The sequence below is a fragment of the Staurois parvus genome, unplaced genomic scaffold, assembly GCF_062004578.1.
Source record: "Staurois parvus isolate SC_StPar_1 unplaced genomic scaffold, SC_StPar_1.0 ptg001518l, whole genome shotgun sequence".
Lineage (NCBI taxonomy): Eukaryota > Metazoa > Chordata > Amphibia > Anura > Ranidae > Staurois > Staurois parvus.
The window spans coordinates 578,714-593,102 of NW_028319314.1; the positions used below are offsets into that span (position 1 = coordinate 578,714).

Below are 14,389 nucleotides of genomic sequence, written 5' to 3' on the forward strand. Positions count from 1 at the left end.
CCTCAAAAACAGGAAGGCCAGATTAGAGTTTGCCAAACGACATCTAAAAAAGCCTTCACAGTTCTGGAACAACATCCTATGGACAGATGAGACCAAGATCAACTTGTACCAGAGTGATGGGAAGAGAAGAGTATGGAGAAGGAAAGGAACTGCTCATGATCCTAAGCATACCACCTCATCAGTGAAGCATGGTGGTGGTAGTGTCATGGCGTGGGCATGTATGGCTGCCAATGGAACTGGTACTCTTGTATTTATTGATGATGTGACTGCTGACAAAAGCAGCAGGATGAATTCTGAAGTGTTTTGGGCAATATTATCTGCTCATATTCAGCCAAATGCTTCAGAACTCATTGGACGCCGCTTCACAGTGCAGATGGACAATGACCCAAAGCATACTGCAAAAGCAACCAAAGAGTTTTTTAAGGGAAAGAAGTGGAATGTTATGCAATGGCCAAGTCAATCACCTGACCTGAATCCGATTGAGCATGCATTTCACTTGCTGAAGACAAAACTGAAGGGAAAATGCCCCAAGAACAAGCAGGAACTGAAGACAGTTGCAGTAGAGGCCTGGCAGATAATCACCAGGGATGAAACCCAGCGTCTGGTGATGTCTATGCGTTTCAGACTTCAGGCTGTAATTGACTGCAAAGGATTTGCAACTAAGTATTAAAAAGTGAAAGTTTGATTTATGATTATTATTCTGTCCCATTACTTTTAGTCCCTTAACAAGTGGGAGGCACATATGCAAACTGTGGTAATTCCTACACCGTTCACCTGATTTGGATGTAAATACCCTCAAATTAAAGCTGACAGTCTGCATTTAAAGCACATCTTGTTCGTTTCATTTCAAATCCATTGTGGTGGTGTATAGAGCCAAAAATGTTAGAATTGTGTTGATGTCCCAATATTTATGGACCCCTGACTGTATCTTCAGTGAAAAGAACAAGGAGTCCTGGAAGAGATGTTTGGCTCCCACAGGACCCTGGTCTCAACATCATCTCAACATCGAGTCTGTCTGGGATTTCATGAAGAGAGAGAAGGATTTGAGGCAGCCTACATCTACTGAAGATCTGTGGTTAGCTCTCCAAGATGTTTGGAATGACCTACCTGCCAAGTTTTTTTAAAAACTGTGTGCAAATGTACCTACAAGAATTGCTGCTGTTTTGAAGGCAAAGGGTGGTCACACCAAATATTGATTTGATTTGGATGTCTCTTCTCTTCATTTGCTTTCAATTTTTTAATTGATAAAAATAAACTATTAACACTTCTATTTCTGAAAGCATTCCTACTTTACAGCATTCTGTCACACCTGCCTAAAACTTTGGTACATGTGTTTGTGTGTGTGTGATGCATAAATTAAATCTGTCATGTCCTTTCCTCCTCTTTTGAAAGCTTGTTGTTTGACTTCAGTTACTGTATACTTGCTCAGTATCTTTACCAGAGGCAGCCAAGCAACTAGCAATTTCAGAAGTATATTCTCTTATGATGTTTGTACTGTAAATTGTGCATCTTTCAACAGCATTGGCTGCATTCTTGGAGTGGGCCTCGTTCTTTGCTTCATGAGTCAGAGCAGCCAGACAGACAATCGTGTCCATGTCTCAGCCACACTCCGTAAGATGTATGAATGTCTGGGGAACAGTGGTGACCAAAGCCGAACTGTACAAGAGGTATGACACTATCACTGTGATACAGAAGTTTAACTCTGGCCATCAGATGTGTTAAAGCTACAGTGCAGTCAGATTTGTAAATAAAGCCCTATGATGCATACAGTGCAGGGAACACAGCCTACCTATCTGGTTAGTACTTTTTCATCTAGGCATTGTTGTAGAGCATTAATCCACCGTGCTCTCCTTTGTGTGCAATCTAGTGATCTGAGGACATTTGCCTGTGATGTAGAAGAAAAGATTCCCAAACAAGGACTTTGGAATCCTTGTTTCACCTTGCTTTGCTTCAGTGTTACACCTCTGGCAAATATACAGTAAATGGCCAATGTTTTGTAAACCAAATCCAAAGTGTATTTCCCAGACTAAGCAGATTTTGTAAGGTATCTAATTTGCAACGGGAGCAATATGTTCTGTTTTCTGAAGAGAACCTCATGTGCCAAATTAAATAGCTTGATTATTGTTCTAATTTCTAAAAGTGTTGTGTCTTTCACACTAAAATATCAAAAGTTATGTATGTCATATCTATAGTAGATAACCTACTGAAAAGTACACCAGATGCAAGTTGGGAGTTACAGAGGAAGTCATTGATCTTACCTGTTTATGTATATGGTCACATTTCAGCTTGAGCTATTGAGCTGTGTAAAAAAAAAAGCATCCTTTTACCAGAGGAGTTATTGGAAATAAGGGGAGGCCTATATTAATTCACACAAACATACAGTATTTACCTGGCAGGAAAAAAAGAAAAATATTTTAAAGCTGACCATAGTATCTATAGAAAATATGTACAAATCACTACACTTTCTATTTGAGCGGTATTCAGGTCGTTTCTAACTGGATTGGTTCACTCAGCAGTGGCCATATCCTCAGATCATATATTGTTAGAGTAATATTGCATGAATTGCTGTTCTGTCTACCACTGGGTCACACCTCCCTCCCCACAGTCCACATTAAAGCTGGGTACACATGGATTGAAATTTGACCGGTTCAGAAGGGAGTGGCCAAATATTGTGTGCAGCCCTCCCTGTTAGACATAAGTCAATTGTTCGATCAGTTTCTGTAGAACAAGACATATGGAAAATCAGACTGCAGGAAAATCTTATTCGGTCATATATGCAAAAATCTATTTTTGTTTTTTTTTTTTTGTTTTTTTGTTCAGCCAGCTTTTCATTTGTCCAGCTCTTGTGAACCACTTTAAGTATAGCTTCATTTACTGTGCTCCACTATTGCTTAGGTTTCCCCCAACTGTCAGTGCAAACTTTGCAACATTCCCATTATGAGTGGTTGCATTTTTGGCAGTACTTTCCCCTTAAACCTGTCCTTCATCAACACTCTTTGTTCCCCATGTCTGCAGCCTTTGTTTCCAGGGTCTACAATCTCTATTCCAATAGGCCTCACCACCTTTGTTTGCATTATGATATGCACTGCTCCAGGATCACATTCTGTGTAAACATAAAGTATGCAATCTCGTGATGACACTTTACAGGGCATGTTTGAGGATGGTGACAACAGTAGACCATACCTGTGTAATGTGCTGGAGCACAATTGAGAAAAGGGGGCAAAGGGTTGTCACGGTATAGCAGGAAGTACCTATTTCTAGGTCTGTTTTAATGAAAGCTGAAGACTTAAAACTATGGAATGGACTTTTTAAATAGCAATAACGTGAAAGATTTTAGTGATTGTGTTTACATATGATCTAATATTCTAGGTGCTGTCATACTCTGTTGCCTGTGTCTCAGTGTCAGCTTTTAGTGCTGGAATTGTTAGTGCTGACGAAGCTGAGGAACACTTGAATAAACTAAGAACACTGACTGAACAGAACCAGCAGGTTTGTTTACACCCTGTGTATTTGATTATATATCTGGGTAAACATGTAATCCTATTTAGTATTTTATAGATATAGGTTTGTTTGTATTGCAGATTTTATAGATTTTTATTTTTAAGAGTATCTTAAAATCTTATCTGTAACCTATAAACTCCTTCAGACACCTGGTTTAGCTCTTTCACTGGGAGCTATTGTTCATGGCTTGTCGGTATGTGGTCATGGGAAGGCAGAGGACCTGAACAACCGTTTGCTACCTGCCTGGATTAAGATCCTACTTGCAGAGGTAAGTACTAGTTTTCTTCTCTGTATACTTAAAAATCATGGTAAATAATTGTCCACACAAGCTTCCTCTTGTCTTTCAGGGTTGTCCAACTATGCAACGATTAGCTGCACTTAATGGACTTGTGGCATTGGTAGGCTCTGAATCTGCACTCATTCAAGTAAGTAATCAAAGTTGGTCAACAAACTTAAGCAGGTCAGTTCGCTGAATTGTGGAAATGTACAAAGGAAAAATGTGTGTGAAAAAAGCAGCATAAATGCATTTGTTCAAACTGATGGTCACTGATGGGCGGCGCTGACTGACGGCACTGATGGGTGGCACTGCTGGGCACTGATGGCTGGCACTGGTGGGAGTCACTGCTGGGCAGCACTGCAGGGCACTGATCATCAGTGCCCTGATGATCAGTGCAGATCTCTGTGACAGCTGCCGGTTATCGGCCATACTTTCCTCACGCTGTAACAGTTTGAGGAAAGTGCTGCCGTTAACCAGCAACTGTATTTACTCTGTGATCTGCTGTGTCATTGGACACAGATGATCACGTGGTAAAAGGCTGCTGTGATTGGCCTTTTACCTCATTATGTGATCAGCTGTGATCACTGAGATCGCTGGGTGCGTGCCCCTGGAGGCGTGCAGGAGGGTGCATTCTGGGAGGACGTCATATGATGCCCTCCCAGAACTGGGTAACCGCGCTGTAGCCGTCATTCTAAGTGCATTCTATGCATTAAGGTAAAAAACCGTCTGTGCCAGGGAATCCCCCCTCCCCTTTATTCTTATCTGAGTCCAATCCGATCAGCGATGTGCACAAAAGCAACGGCTCTTGCTGTTGCCACTCTCCGAACTGAACCATTGGCTCCCACTGCTGTCAACCAAATGCTATAATGGGGGGGGGGGGGGCAAACCGCTCACTCTGTGTCAATAGACTCACACGGGGTGGCTCAAGAGTGAGCCCACACAGGTGTCCCCATGAAGGCTCTCGCCGAAGAGGAAAAGCCTGAAGCTTTGGCGGGGGACCCCAGAAGAGGATGATTGAGGCTGCTCTTTGCAAAACCATTGCACAGAGCAGGTAAGTATACCATGTTTGTTATTTAATTTTAAAAAAATTAAGGTTTCATTGTACTTTAGACATAGAATATGTGGTATATAATACACACAGTGTGTTATATGTGAAAAAATTGTGCAAACTAAATGAATATTTTATTTACAGAGATACATATTTGAAGCAATCTTGTACCTAAAGTTGAACGCTAGGCAAATTTTAAAACAAAAATTTTTAGCACTCTGTAATCAAGAAGCCAGTCATTTCATATGCTGACAGGAAGCATGAATGGGCTCAAATTGCACCGCACACATATGCATGTGAATCGAACAGGAACATGTTGCGCATTCCTGTAAAATTCATAGTGTGAAGTGGGGCTTATCACTTTCAAAGGATGTTTTTAGCTTTGTGTGTGCACTGTTAGGTTGCTTTGCATCATCACATGTTTCATAAGCAGCAGTCATGCATTTCATAGTCCTATTCCACCAATCAGTCAGTCATTTCTGCCTCCTTTGCTTCATAATCCTCTATAAACTTCCTGGAAGGCTTAACTGTACATTTGGGACTAGCAGATATGTTTCCCTGTTGCAAATCAGCTTCATCTTAGGAAAGAAAAGGCTGCTCAATTTATGACTTTACTGGATGAATCAATTCTTATTCAGATATGTTGTACAAATATGAGCAGTGTAACTATATGTGTGCAATAACAGGTTATATAGAAAACCAGGTGCTTGTGCACAGCACAAATCAAACACAGTCTATCACAATACAGAAATTCCAGCAGCACCGATAATTAAAACACAGTTCTTCCACATGCAAGTTCAATACACAAACAAATGTATATAGCATACATCTTTACCGACTGCAGAAAGATTTTCTGCAATCAGAGCCAGGACACAAGGGGTGGGAAGGAAGGTGGGCTGACCTGGGTGTGATGGAATCATGTGAGGTGGGGGGCGCCGCATGGAGAGTTCCGAACTACAAGCTGAAAGGAGTAGTGATGGCAGCATCACTACTCCTGTTAGCTTAGTGGTGAAGGAGACAAACTAGATATGGAGAGGAGGAGAGAGCTGGGAGGACATGCAGGTTGTGCTCTGTCTTCCCTCCCGCTCCTCCTCATGGCACTGCAGTGCTTCTGGATCGGGACTACCAGATCTCCAGTGTGCAGTGTTTTTTATCCACCCTGATCTCCTCCCAACAAAGAATGTGGGTAGAGGACAGGTAAGCAAACACTGCACAGTGGAGATCTGACAGCCATTGGTATCTTTAGTGTGGTGCCCCGAATTTGTGATCCTATAGCCCTGTATCAGCCAATGTTTGTGCCCTCCAGCTGGAGGAGAGGGAGAGGATTTTTGCTGACACAATGCTCATATATTTTGGGTGGGGTGCCTTTTGGCATCTTCACCCTGGGCGCTAGATGACGTTGTCCTGGCACTGGCTGCAATTGAGTGAAATAAGACACATAATTATGTAGCAGCAGACTAATCTGATCCCCAGTTGCTTCTAAGCAGATCTCAGAGTCTTTAATACAGCATATGCTCACACAAGACCATGTGCTTACTGAGGCCCAGTTATAAATGAAAAACTTCTTACTGTTGTTCTTCAAATGCCACTTTATCTACTGACATACCTCCATAAACCCAATATGGTCATCTACTGCCATGGCACCATCCACAGGCAGCTTAACAGAAATTGAATTCCAATGCAATTTTTCTTCAGATAATGCAGTACAGAGGATGGCTTTTTTTCCAGTTTTATGAAGTGCAAGAAGTCACTTCAAATAACGCAGACTTATACAGTTCAATACAACACAAAAAATACATTTAGGCGGAACAGAACACAGAGCATTGTTACATGCAGCAGATGGTATACCTTAGCTTATATGAACTATTTGTCTAGAATATTTGGGAGGTTAACCAGAAGAGGTTACCACAAACACTGTAGTTACATTGCCGACTTTCCAGTCACTGTTAGTTTATAGTGTGGTTCTTCAATATAGTTCTATTTAATGTACCCTGAAAGTTATTGTTTTCTGACTCTCTCATACTACAGCTGAAATCTGAAGCTATCCAGTCATCCTTGTTCCAAAGCAAACTTAATGAAGTCATCAAAACAATTACACAGGTAAGAAAGCTTTATTGTGGTGTTACGTTGTTGTATGTTATACCCTCAGAGATTGGTTTTGTCATATATACTGTATATATATTATATATAATATATGTATATAATTATAAAATTCAAACAATGCAAAATTATAAAAATGTAAACAAGGTAAAACAGTTTGAAATAAGGTCTACAGAGACAAACACTTCAAGACAAAACACATAGAGAGTTATCCATAGTCACTGAAGCTGGCAGTCTAAAGGAACTAATTTTGGGCAAGCAAATGTGTGCCCATTCGTGGAAGGGTTGATTAACAGTGTGTTTTGGCTTCTCCATGATTCTCAAAACTTTGGCATACATTAGTGCCCTGATGGACAATATTTAAGCTGGGTAGGTTTTTTTTTTTTTTTGGTCAGATCCAGAGGAGAATCTGCTCTTGGACTGCTGACTGAAGAAATAGAAGGCAGAGATAGAGCTAATTGTGGACTATGGGTAGGGGGTCATATATGAACTGGAATGCAGGTTTCGAAGACAATTGGTTTATACTCCAGGTCACAGGAGGATTGGACACTGACCTCTCCCATTACCATCATCAGCATCCTTAGAAGGATGAATGTCTTTCTTAGCTATGCAAATTACAAGACATACATTTGATGGGTGGATTCTTCAGTCAACAGCTGCTATTTGATTTAGATCAATTTCGCTAGATGTTAAGTCTCTTCAATGTTGCTATCAATTGCAGTTTTTTTTTCCAATTTCTGGAATGTCCACTTGGTTCTGGGTCCTTCATTATAGTGTCTTTCAGTTTTACTCTGGTCTTTCATTGTGCCATGCTTTCTGGGTCCATAACCTTGAAAAATGCATTGCTTGACCCCGTCTCTGAAAACTCTGTTCCCTATTGTGCAGATCAGGCACAATATTAGGAGTTTCCTCCGATGTATTAGTTTCTAGGGTGGATTGTGTGGAACTCACCTTGGCAGTGCTCAGTTTTTGTACCGAGTCCCTTGTTCCCATCTGCAGTGGCATGAAAAGGGTTGAGCTGGGTGGAGTGTCGTGTATGTGCTCTGCACCCTCTTTTCCACCAGTGAGCAAAGAGGAAGAATCTCCCCGTTGCTGTCTCTACCTTCTAGAGACACAAGTTCACTACCTGGTTCAAAGCTGCAGTGACACTTAGTTATCTTCAGCCATGCCCAGTCAGTCCTCAGCTTCCTCTGGAGCTTTCCAGCTGCCCAGGTACCATAAGTAATTTGAAACCCAGCCTCCAACGTTGAGACTGTTTTTTGCTTTCTCCACTGTGCAGTATTTGCTTAACTGTCTCCTACGCACATTCTTTGTTGGGAGGAGATCAGGGTGGATAAAAAAAACCAGCTGTGAGTCCTGTTTTCCTCTTTCAGCAGTTTAGGCGTCAGTTCTTGCTTCTTAGCCCTTTCTTTGCTCGTTAGTAGGGTTTACTTTAGCAGTAGATGTATTCTTCTACATCATGGTAGATTTCATGTCCAAACTTACTCAACTGGCTGCCTAACTACAATCGCAAAGGTCACAAGTTCTATGCCATGTCCTCCCCACCCATTCTTGTGGCTAAAACAGACTTGTCCTCCTTGATGGCTGCTGCTAGTAGGTCAGTTGCTGACCCTTCTTCAACTCATCCCTGGGCAAGGAAGCTTCCCCAGAGATTTTGCAAGGGGAGCTTGTCTCCTCTCCAATGCATACAGTACACTCTACTTAGAAGCTGGAAGATCATCATGTTTTTATGTACCAGCTTGGTTTTAAACCTTGGCTTTTACAAGCCAGTTAAGTCTGAAAATTTTTCTTGTACTACCTGCTGTTTGATGATTTTCTTTAAAAGGATTTCAAACACCCTAAAACTGTTCTCTTCCTTTATTCTCTTGCTAAAGATTTTGTAAAGAAGTGGTCTACACTTCTAAGGGTAGACCACCTGATATCTCACTTGAACAAAGCAATAACTGTTCTGGTGGAGGATACCCCTTCATTCAAGAACCCCATAAATATAGCTGGAGTCCCTATCTCAAGCAATGTTTATGCTTATGGGTTTAACCCTGCACTCAGTCCTGGCAAGGTTCTATCCCTGCGGTCTCAAACCCCTGCTGATTGGTCAGAATCCTTCCGATAGTATTTGGTTGGTGGATCGTGTGGACCAGATTTTTTTTTCATTGAGATATATATAACACAAAGTTGATGTTAGTTGCTTGCTTTTATGCATCAGCTGCATGTCTGTGCACATTGGGCAGAAAACACTTCTTTGCAGCTTTGGTGGACTAGTTAATCAAGAATGTTACTGGGGATAAGAACACTCATGTCCTGCAGGCTGAGAAGGGTGTGCATAAGCAGTATAAGTCTACACCATCCTCTTCTTCCAAGGGGACCAAGCCTGGCGAGAAGCCTTCCTTAGCATGAAGGTGTGGCTTCTGACTGTTGCAGACACCTGGAAGTCCTGCCCTGCATCTCCAATGCCTTGGTGCATCTTAAATTGAGTTCCCTGCCCCTTACTCATTTTCTAGCTTCTGGGGTTTCTGCAACATCTTGCAGACCATCAACAGGTTCTATCTGGCTTTCTGGTGTCTGCCCCAATTCCTGCCCTGAATCAGTTACAGGGTATTTACTCACGCCTTTTCATGATTCCAAAATCCAAAGTGAGGATTCACCCCATCTTGGACCTCAAGGATCTGAATCTGTTTATTTATTTTGCAGCTGGTGTCCACATGGTTAGATTTTACTTCTGTGCACCAGGGGCACTTCATGGGCTTGATGGATATGAATGGTGCACATCTTCACGTGCTCATCTTTTATGCGCACTAGCGCTGCCTGTTGTTCACTGTGCGGCCCTCGCATTACCAATTTTTGGCTCTCCTATTGGACTTTATTCTGGCCTGGCTCTCCTGTTATCTTGGGGAATAGTGGTGTTAGGCTTTCTGGAGGAATTTCTTTTGAGAGGACAGTTGTTGTGGGTCTTGGAGAGCAACCTGTCAAGTTACATTTCAGGCAGTACATTGGTTGGATCCCAAACCTGCAGAAGTCGTCATCTTTGCTGAATCATTGGCTAGAGTATTTAGGTCTGATTCTGAATACATACTGGACTCGAGTGTCTGCTTCTGGATGAGAGTCTTGGGTCTGATGGTAGCTTCCTTTGAAGCTGTGCAATTTCAACCCCAGGATCTGAAGCCTAACATTTTGTGCATGTGAGACAAATTAGCCCTGCCAGACCACCTAGATCTGCTGTCAAAGGGGATGATCTTCAATTCTGCTTCTCAGAAACTGGCTTTAATAGAATGGCTGTTGAAGCTTAAATTTTGAGAGAACCTTATATTGAGAGTTTTTGACTCTCAGTACCATCAAGGGGCTAGGTCTCTGCCCTAGCTTATCCTATGTCAGAAACCACTGGTATCCCTCTCTCTGATTAAGACCTTCATTCTGTGGGTCTTCACCTAAAAATTCAATTTGGTTCTTTTACTGCTACAAAGTTTTCCATTTTGACCATATCAGAGATGTTCCTCTTTCTGCACTGACCTACAAGATGGCTTTCATTGTGGCCATCACCTTTGCCAGACATGTTTTTGAACTGATGGTCTTTGAGTAAACCATGCCTAAGCTATGAACTTTTCAAAATTGTGGGTTAAATTCACATATTCTGAGAGAAGCTAGACAAGGCTAATAATCACTATGTACTGTGAGCATCTGGACAGAGCAGACAATCTTCATGTGCTGTGAGGAGGTGGTTAGGATTAAAGGTAAGGTTAGAGAAAAATATGGAACTCCTAAAAATTGTTCTTGGAGCCCAGGTCAGATTTACAGCAGCTGTTAGAGGTAGCTGTTAACAAGATGAATATACCACTGTATGAACATAAAATCACTTTGTTCCCACAGATAATTACCTTTTCTGGAGTGATTGGCCTGCAAACCAATGCTGCCTGGATTCTGGGCCACCTTCACTTATCCAGCCTTTCCTCATCCCAGAGCAGAACATCTGGTGAGCAAAGCATTTGCTAGTTGAAGCTTACAATGACTGTCCTAAACTATAATCCATCCATTTTTTAAGCCTTGTTTAATTTCATTTAGCACATACTTTTTATAATTTCACATATTTTGATATGACATAACAAACTAAAACTGCATTTGTTCCCTAATTTTTTTAAAGGTGCTTTTAAAGCCTAAGTTTAGAGCATATTTTTTTATCAGCACAAGGGATGGAACCTGCATTTGATGTAAAATGACCCTTATGCTGATGGCTGTTTAGTTGAAACTTGAAGTGTTCTGCCCCCCACACCCTCCCCCCCCATACCCTGGCAGCGATAATCTTTTTGTGTTGTGAGGGTTAATACGAGAGTTACTACTACAGCTTCTTTGATTGGAAGAAATTATTATTACTATACAGGATTTATATAGTGGCAATAGTTAGCACAAAGCTTTTCAAAATGGAGGGAGACAGTACAGTTACAGTAAAATTCAATACAAGGGGAATCAGGGGGCTCTGATTGTTATAGCTTACATTCAAAAAGATTTCAACTAGGATAGCCAGCACAAGCACAAGGAGCCCATTGAAGTGTTACTAAACCCAGGATCCTGCATTCACTCTATCTGGTCTTCCACAGTACACAGAACATAGAACTGCAATTATTTTTGTAAATATAAACTGCTAAATACCTTTTTTCACCAGCAGGTAGAGCAGTTATGTGATTTCTATCAGTGTTTAGCAGAGCACTGGTTAAAGCTTGTAGGAGTTTTATTTCTGCTATCAGAGGATGCAGAACCCCTGACCTCTGTCTGGACAGCACTGATTGGCCCTGTACTGATCACATGCACTCTCCAAAGAAAAAACAAACCTCTTTAGCAATACACACCAAACTATGTATGTGCAGAGGGACTCCACCTGATATGTCTTATCAGGAGATAAGAGGGGGTACTGGAAGAAGGGGAGGATCAGAGAAGTCAGGATCACCCAGCATTTTACACAATGCGGAGGATTAACCCATTAGATTAGTGAGTATATCAAGCATGCTTTACTGCATACAAAGACTGATTTCACTGATGTGGGTTTAGTGACAGTTTAAATGTAAGAACTGTCCCTTGTGCTGATTTTTTTTTTTTTACCTATTCTTAGGCTTTAAAAAAAAATTACTCCTTGAATGCCCTACATTTGCTAAAAATGATGCTAAAATATACTAAAAACTTTAAACTTTGATCTGGACACAAAGGTTGTATTATACCTCTAGACTTGAAAACTGTTAAAGTGCAACTTCTGCAAAAAAAATTTTTGGTTGAAGTTTCACTTTAAAACTTAACTGTAGTGTAGCATGTTTAATATCTGCACACATTTCCACTTGAAAAGACAATTTAATTTTGATAATTGTATCATAGGATCATTCATATCTGCATTTTCTTTCATTCTCTTATAGTTCCTCCAGATTTCGGCTACTTGCCTGAAAGAAGCTTAATACGAGTTATCATAGATTTTCTCATTTCAGCTGGCAAGAAAGGTACAGTTCACTTCCGCTTTAACCTTTTTATTCCTACACCTCTTCCTATGTTAGCATAGAGCATTAGGTACCCAAAGTACCCGTGCCTCTCCTCTTAGCAGCAGGAAAGAGTTACAATGGATACAAATTATATTTTTGAAAAAGTGTTTTACTACCTTTCTAATATAATGTATGTATTTATTTATTTCAGTTAGTGCTAACCATTTACTCATTGCTTTACATATACAGTGCCTTGAAAAAGTATTCATACCTCTTGAAATTTTCCACATTTTGTCATGTTACAACCAAAAGCGTAAATGTATTTTATTGGGATTTTATGATGTGATAGACCAACACAAAGTGGCACATAATTGTGAATTGGAAGGAAAATGATAAATGGCTTTCAAAATATTTTACAAATATCTGAAGAGTGTGGCGTGCATTTGTATTCAGCCCTCCTGAGTCAGTACTTTGTAGAACCATTTTTCGCTGTAATTCCAGCTGCAAGTCTTTTTGGGGATGTCTCTACCAGCTTTTCACATCTAGAGAGTGACATTTTTGCCCATTCTACTTTGCAAAATAGCTCAAGTTCTGTCAGATTGGATGGAGAGCATCTGTAAACAGCAATTTTCAAGTCTTGTCACAGATTCTCAATTGGATTTAGGTTTGGACTTTGGGCTATTCTAACACATGAATATGCTTTGATCCAAACCATTCCATTGTAGCCCTGGCTGTATGTTTAGGGTCGTTGTCCTGCTGGAAGGTGAACCTCCACCCCAGTCTCAAGTCTTTTGCAGACTCTAACAGGTTTTCTTCTAAGATTGCCCAGTATTTGGCTCCATCCATCTTCCCATCAATCTAGATTGTAAGCTCCGAGGAGCAGGGCCCTCCTACCCCTCTTGTATTGAACTGTATTGTTGCTGTATTGTCTCCTATTATATTGTAAAGCGCTGAGCAAACTGTTGGCGCTATATAAAACCTGTATAATATAATAATAACCAGTTTCCCTGTCCCTGCTGAATACAAGCATCCCCACAACATGATGCTGCCACCACCATGTTTCACATACACTGTGGTCCCATGGTGGTTGGATGGACTTCTGCAGGATGTGGATGACGGCGGTATACCTGCAGGGATTCCAAAATACTTGATGGGCTTTCTAACCTTTTCACCATTGTAGTGTTTTTAATTGTGGCTAATTAAACCGTGATTTATATACTGCACTTAGAATGCGCCTCTCTCTTCCTTCCCTTTACGACTAATAGTTGTCCTGAGGACAGATTCTCCCAGCTGAGCTGTGGATCTCTGCAGCTCCTCCAGCGTTACCATGGGCCTCTTGGCTGCTCTGATTAATGCTCTCCTTGCCCGGCCTGTCAGTTTAGGTGGACGGCCATGTTTTCGTAGGTTTGCAGTTGTACCATACTCTTTCCATTTTCAGATGATGTATTGAACAGTGCTCCGTGAGATGTTCAAAGCTTGAGATATTTTTTATAACCTAACCCTGCTTTCATCTTTTCCACAACTTTATCCCTGACTTGTCTGGTGTGTTCCTTGGCCTTCATAATGCTGTTTGTTCATTAACGTTCTCTAATAAACCTCTGAGGGCTTCGCAGAACAGCTGTATTTATACTGAGATTAAATTACACACGGGTTGACTATATTTACTAATTAGGTGACTTCTGAAGGCAATTGGTTCCACTAGATTTTAGCCAGGGGTATCAGAGTAAAGGGGCCTGAATTTATTTGTAAAAAAATTTGAAAACCATTTATCATCTTCCTTCCACTTCACAATTATGTACCACTTTGTGTTGGTCTATCACATAAAATCCCAATAGAATATTTTTACATTTTTGGTTGTAACATAACAAAATGTGGAAAATTTCAAGGGGTATGAATACTTTTTTTTTAAGGTACTGTATATTGTACATTCACATCAGTCCCTGCCCTCAAGGAGCTTACAATGTCACTAACTCACATTCATACATACACATACTAGGGCCAAATTAGACAGGA

General features: G+C 40.9%; 1 protein-coding gene across 1 annotated transcript in view; it reads left to right on the top strand.

Annotated features, from left to right (window-relative positions):
- Nucleotides 1-12,397, top strand: part of FOCAD (focadhesin) — a gene marked incomplete at its 3' end in the record, with an annotated part of 239,052 nt that extends 226,655 nt beyond the window's left edge. Inside the window, exons 29-35 of the mRNA XM_089662672.1 lie at nt 1,520-1,667; nt 3,370-3,489; nt 3,647-3,769; nt 3,849-3,926; nt 6,855-6,926; nt 10,788-10,890; nt 12,317-12,397. Of these exons, the coding sequence (XP_089518798.1) occupies nt 1,520-1,667; nt 3,370-3,489; nt 3,647-3,769; nt 3,849-3,926; nt 6,855-6,926; nt 10,788-10,890; nt 12,317-12,397 (725 nt within the window). The remainder of the gene's footprint in view (nt 1-1,519; nt 1,668-3,369; nt 3,490-3,646; nt 3,770-3,848; nt 3,927-6,854; nt 6,927-10,787; nt 10,891-12,316) is intronic.
- Nucleotides 12,398-14,389: the final 1,992 nt, after the last annotated feature.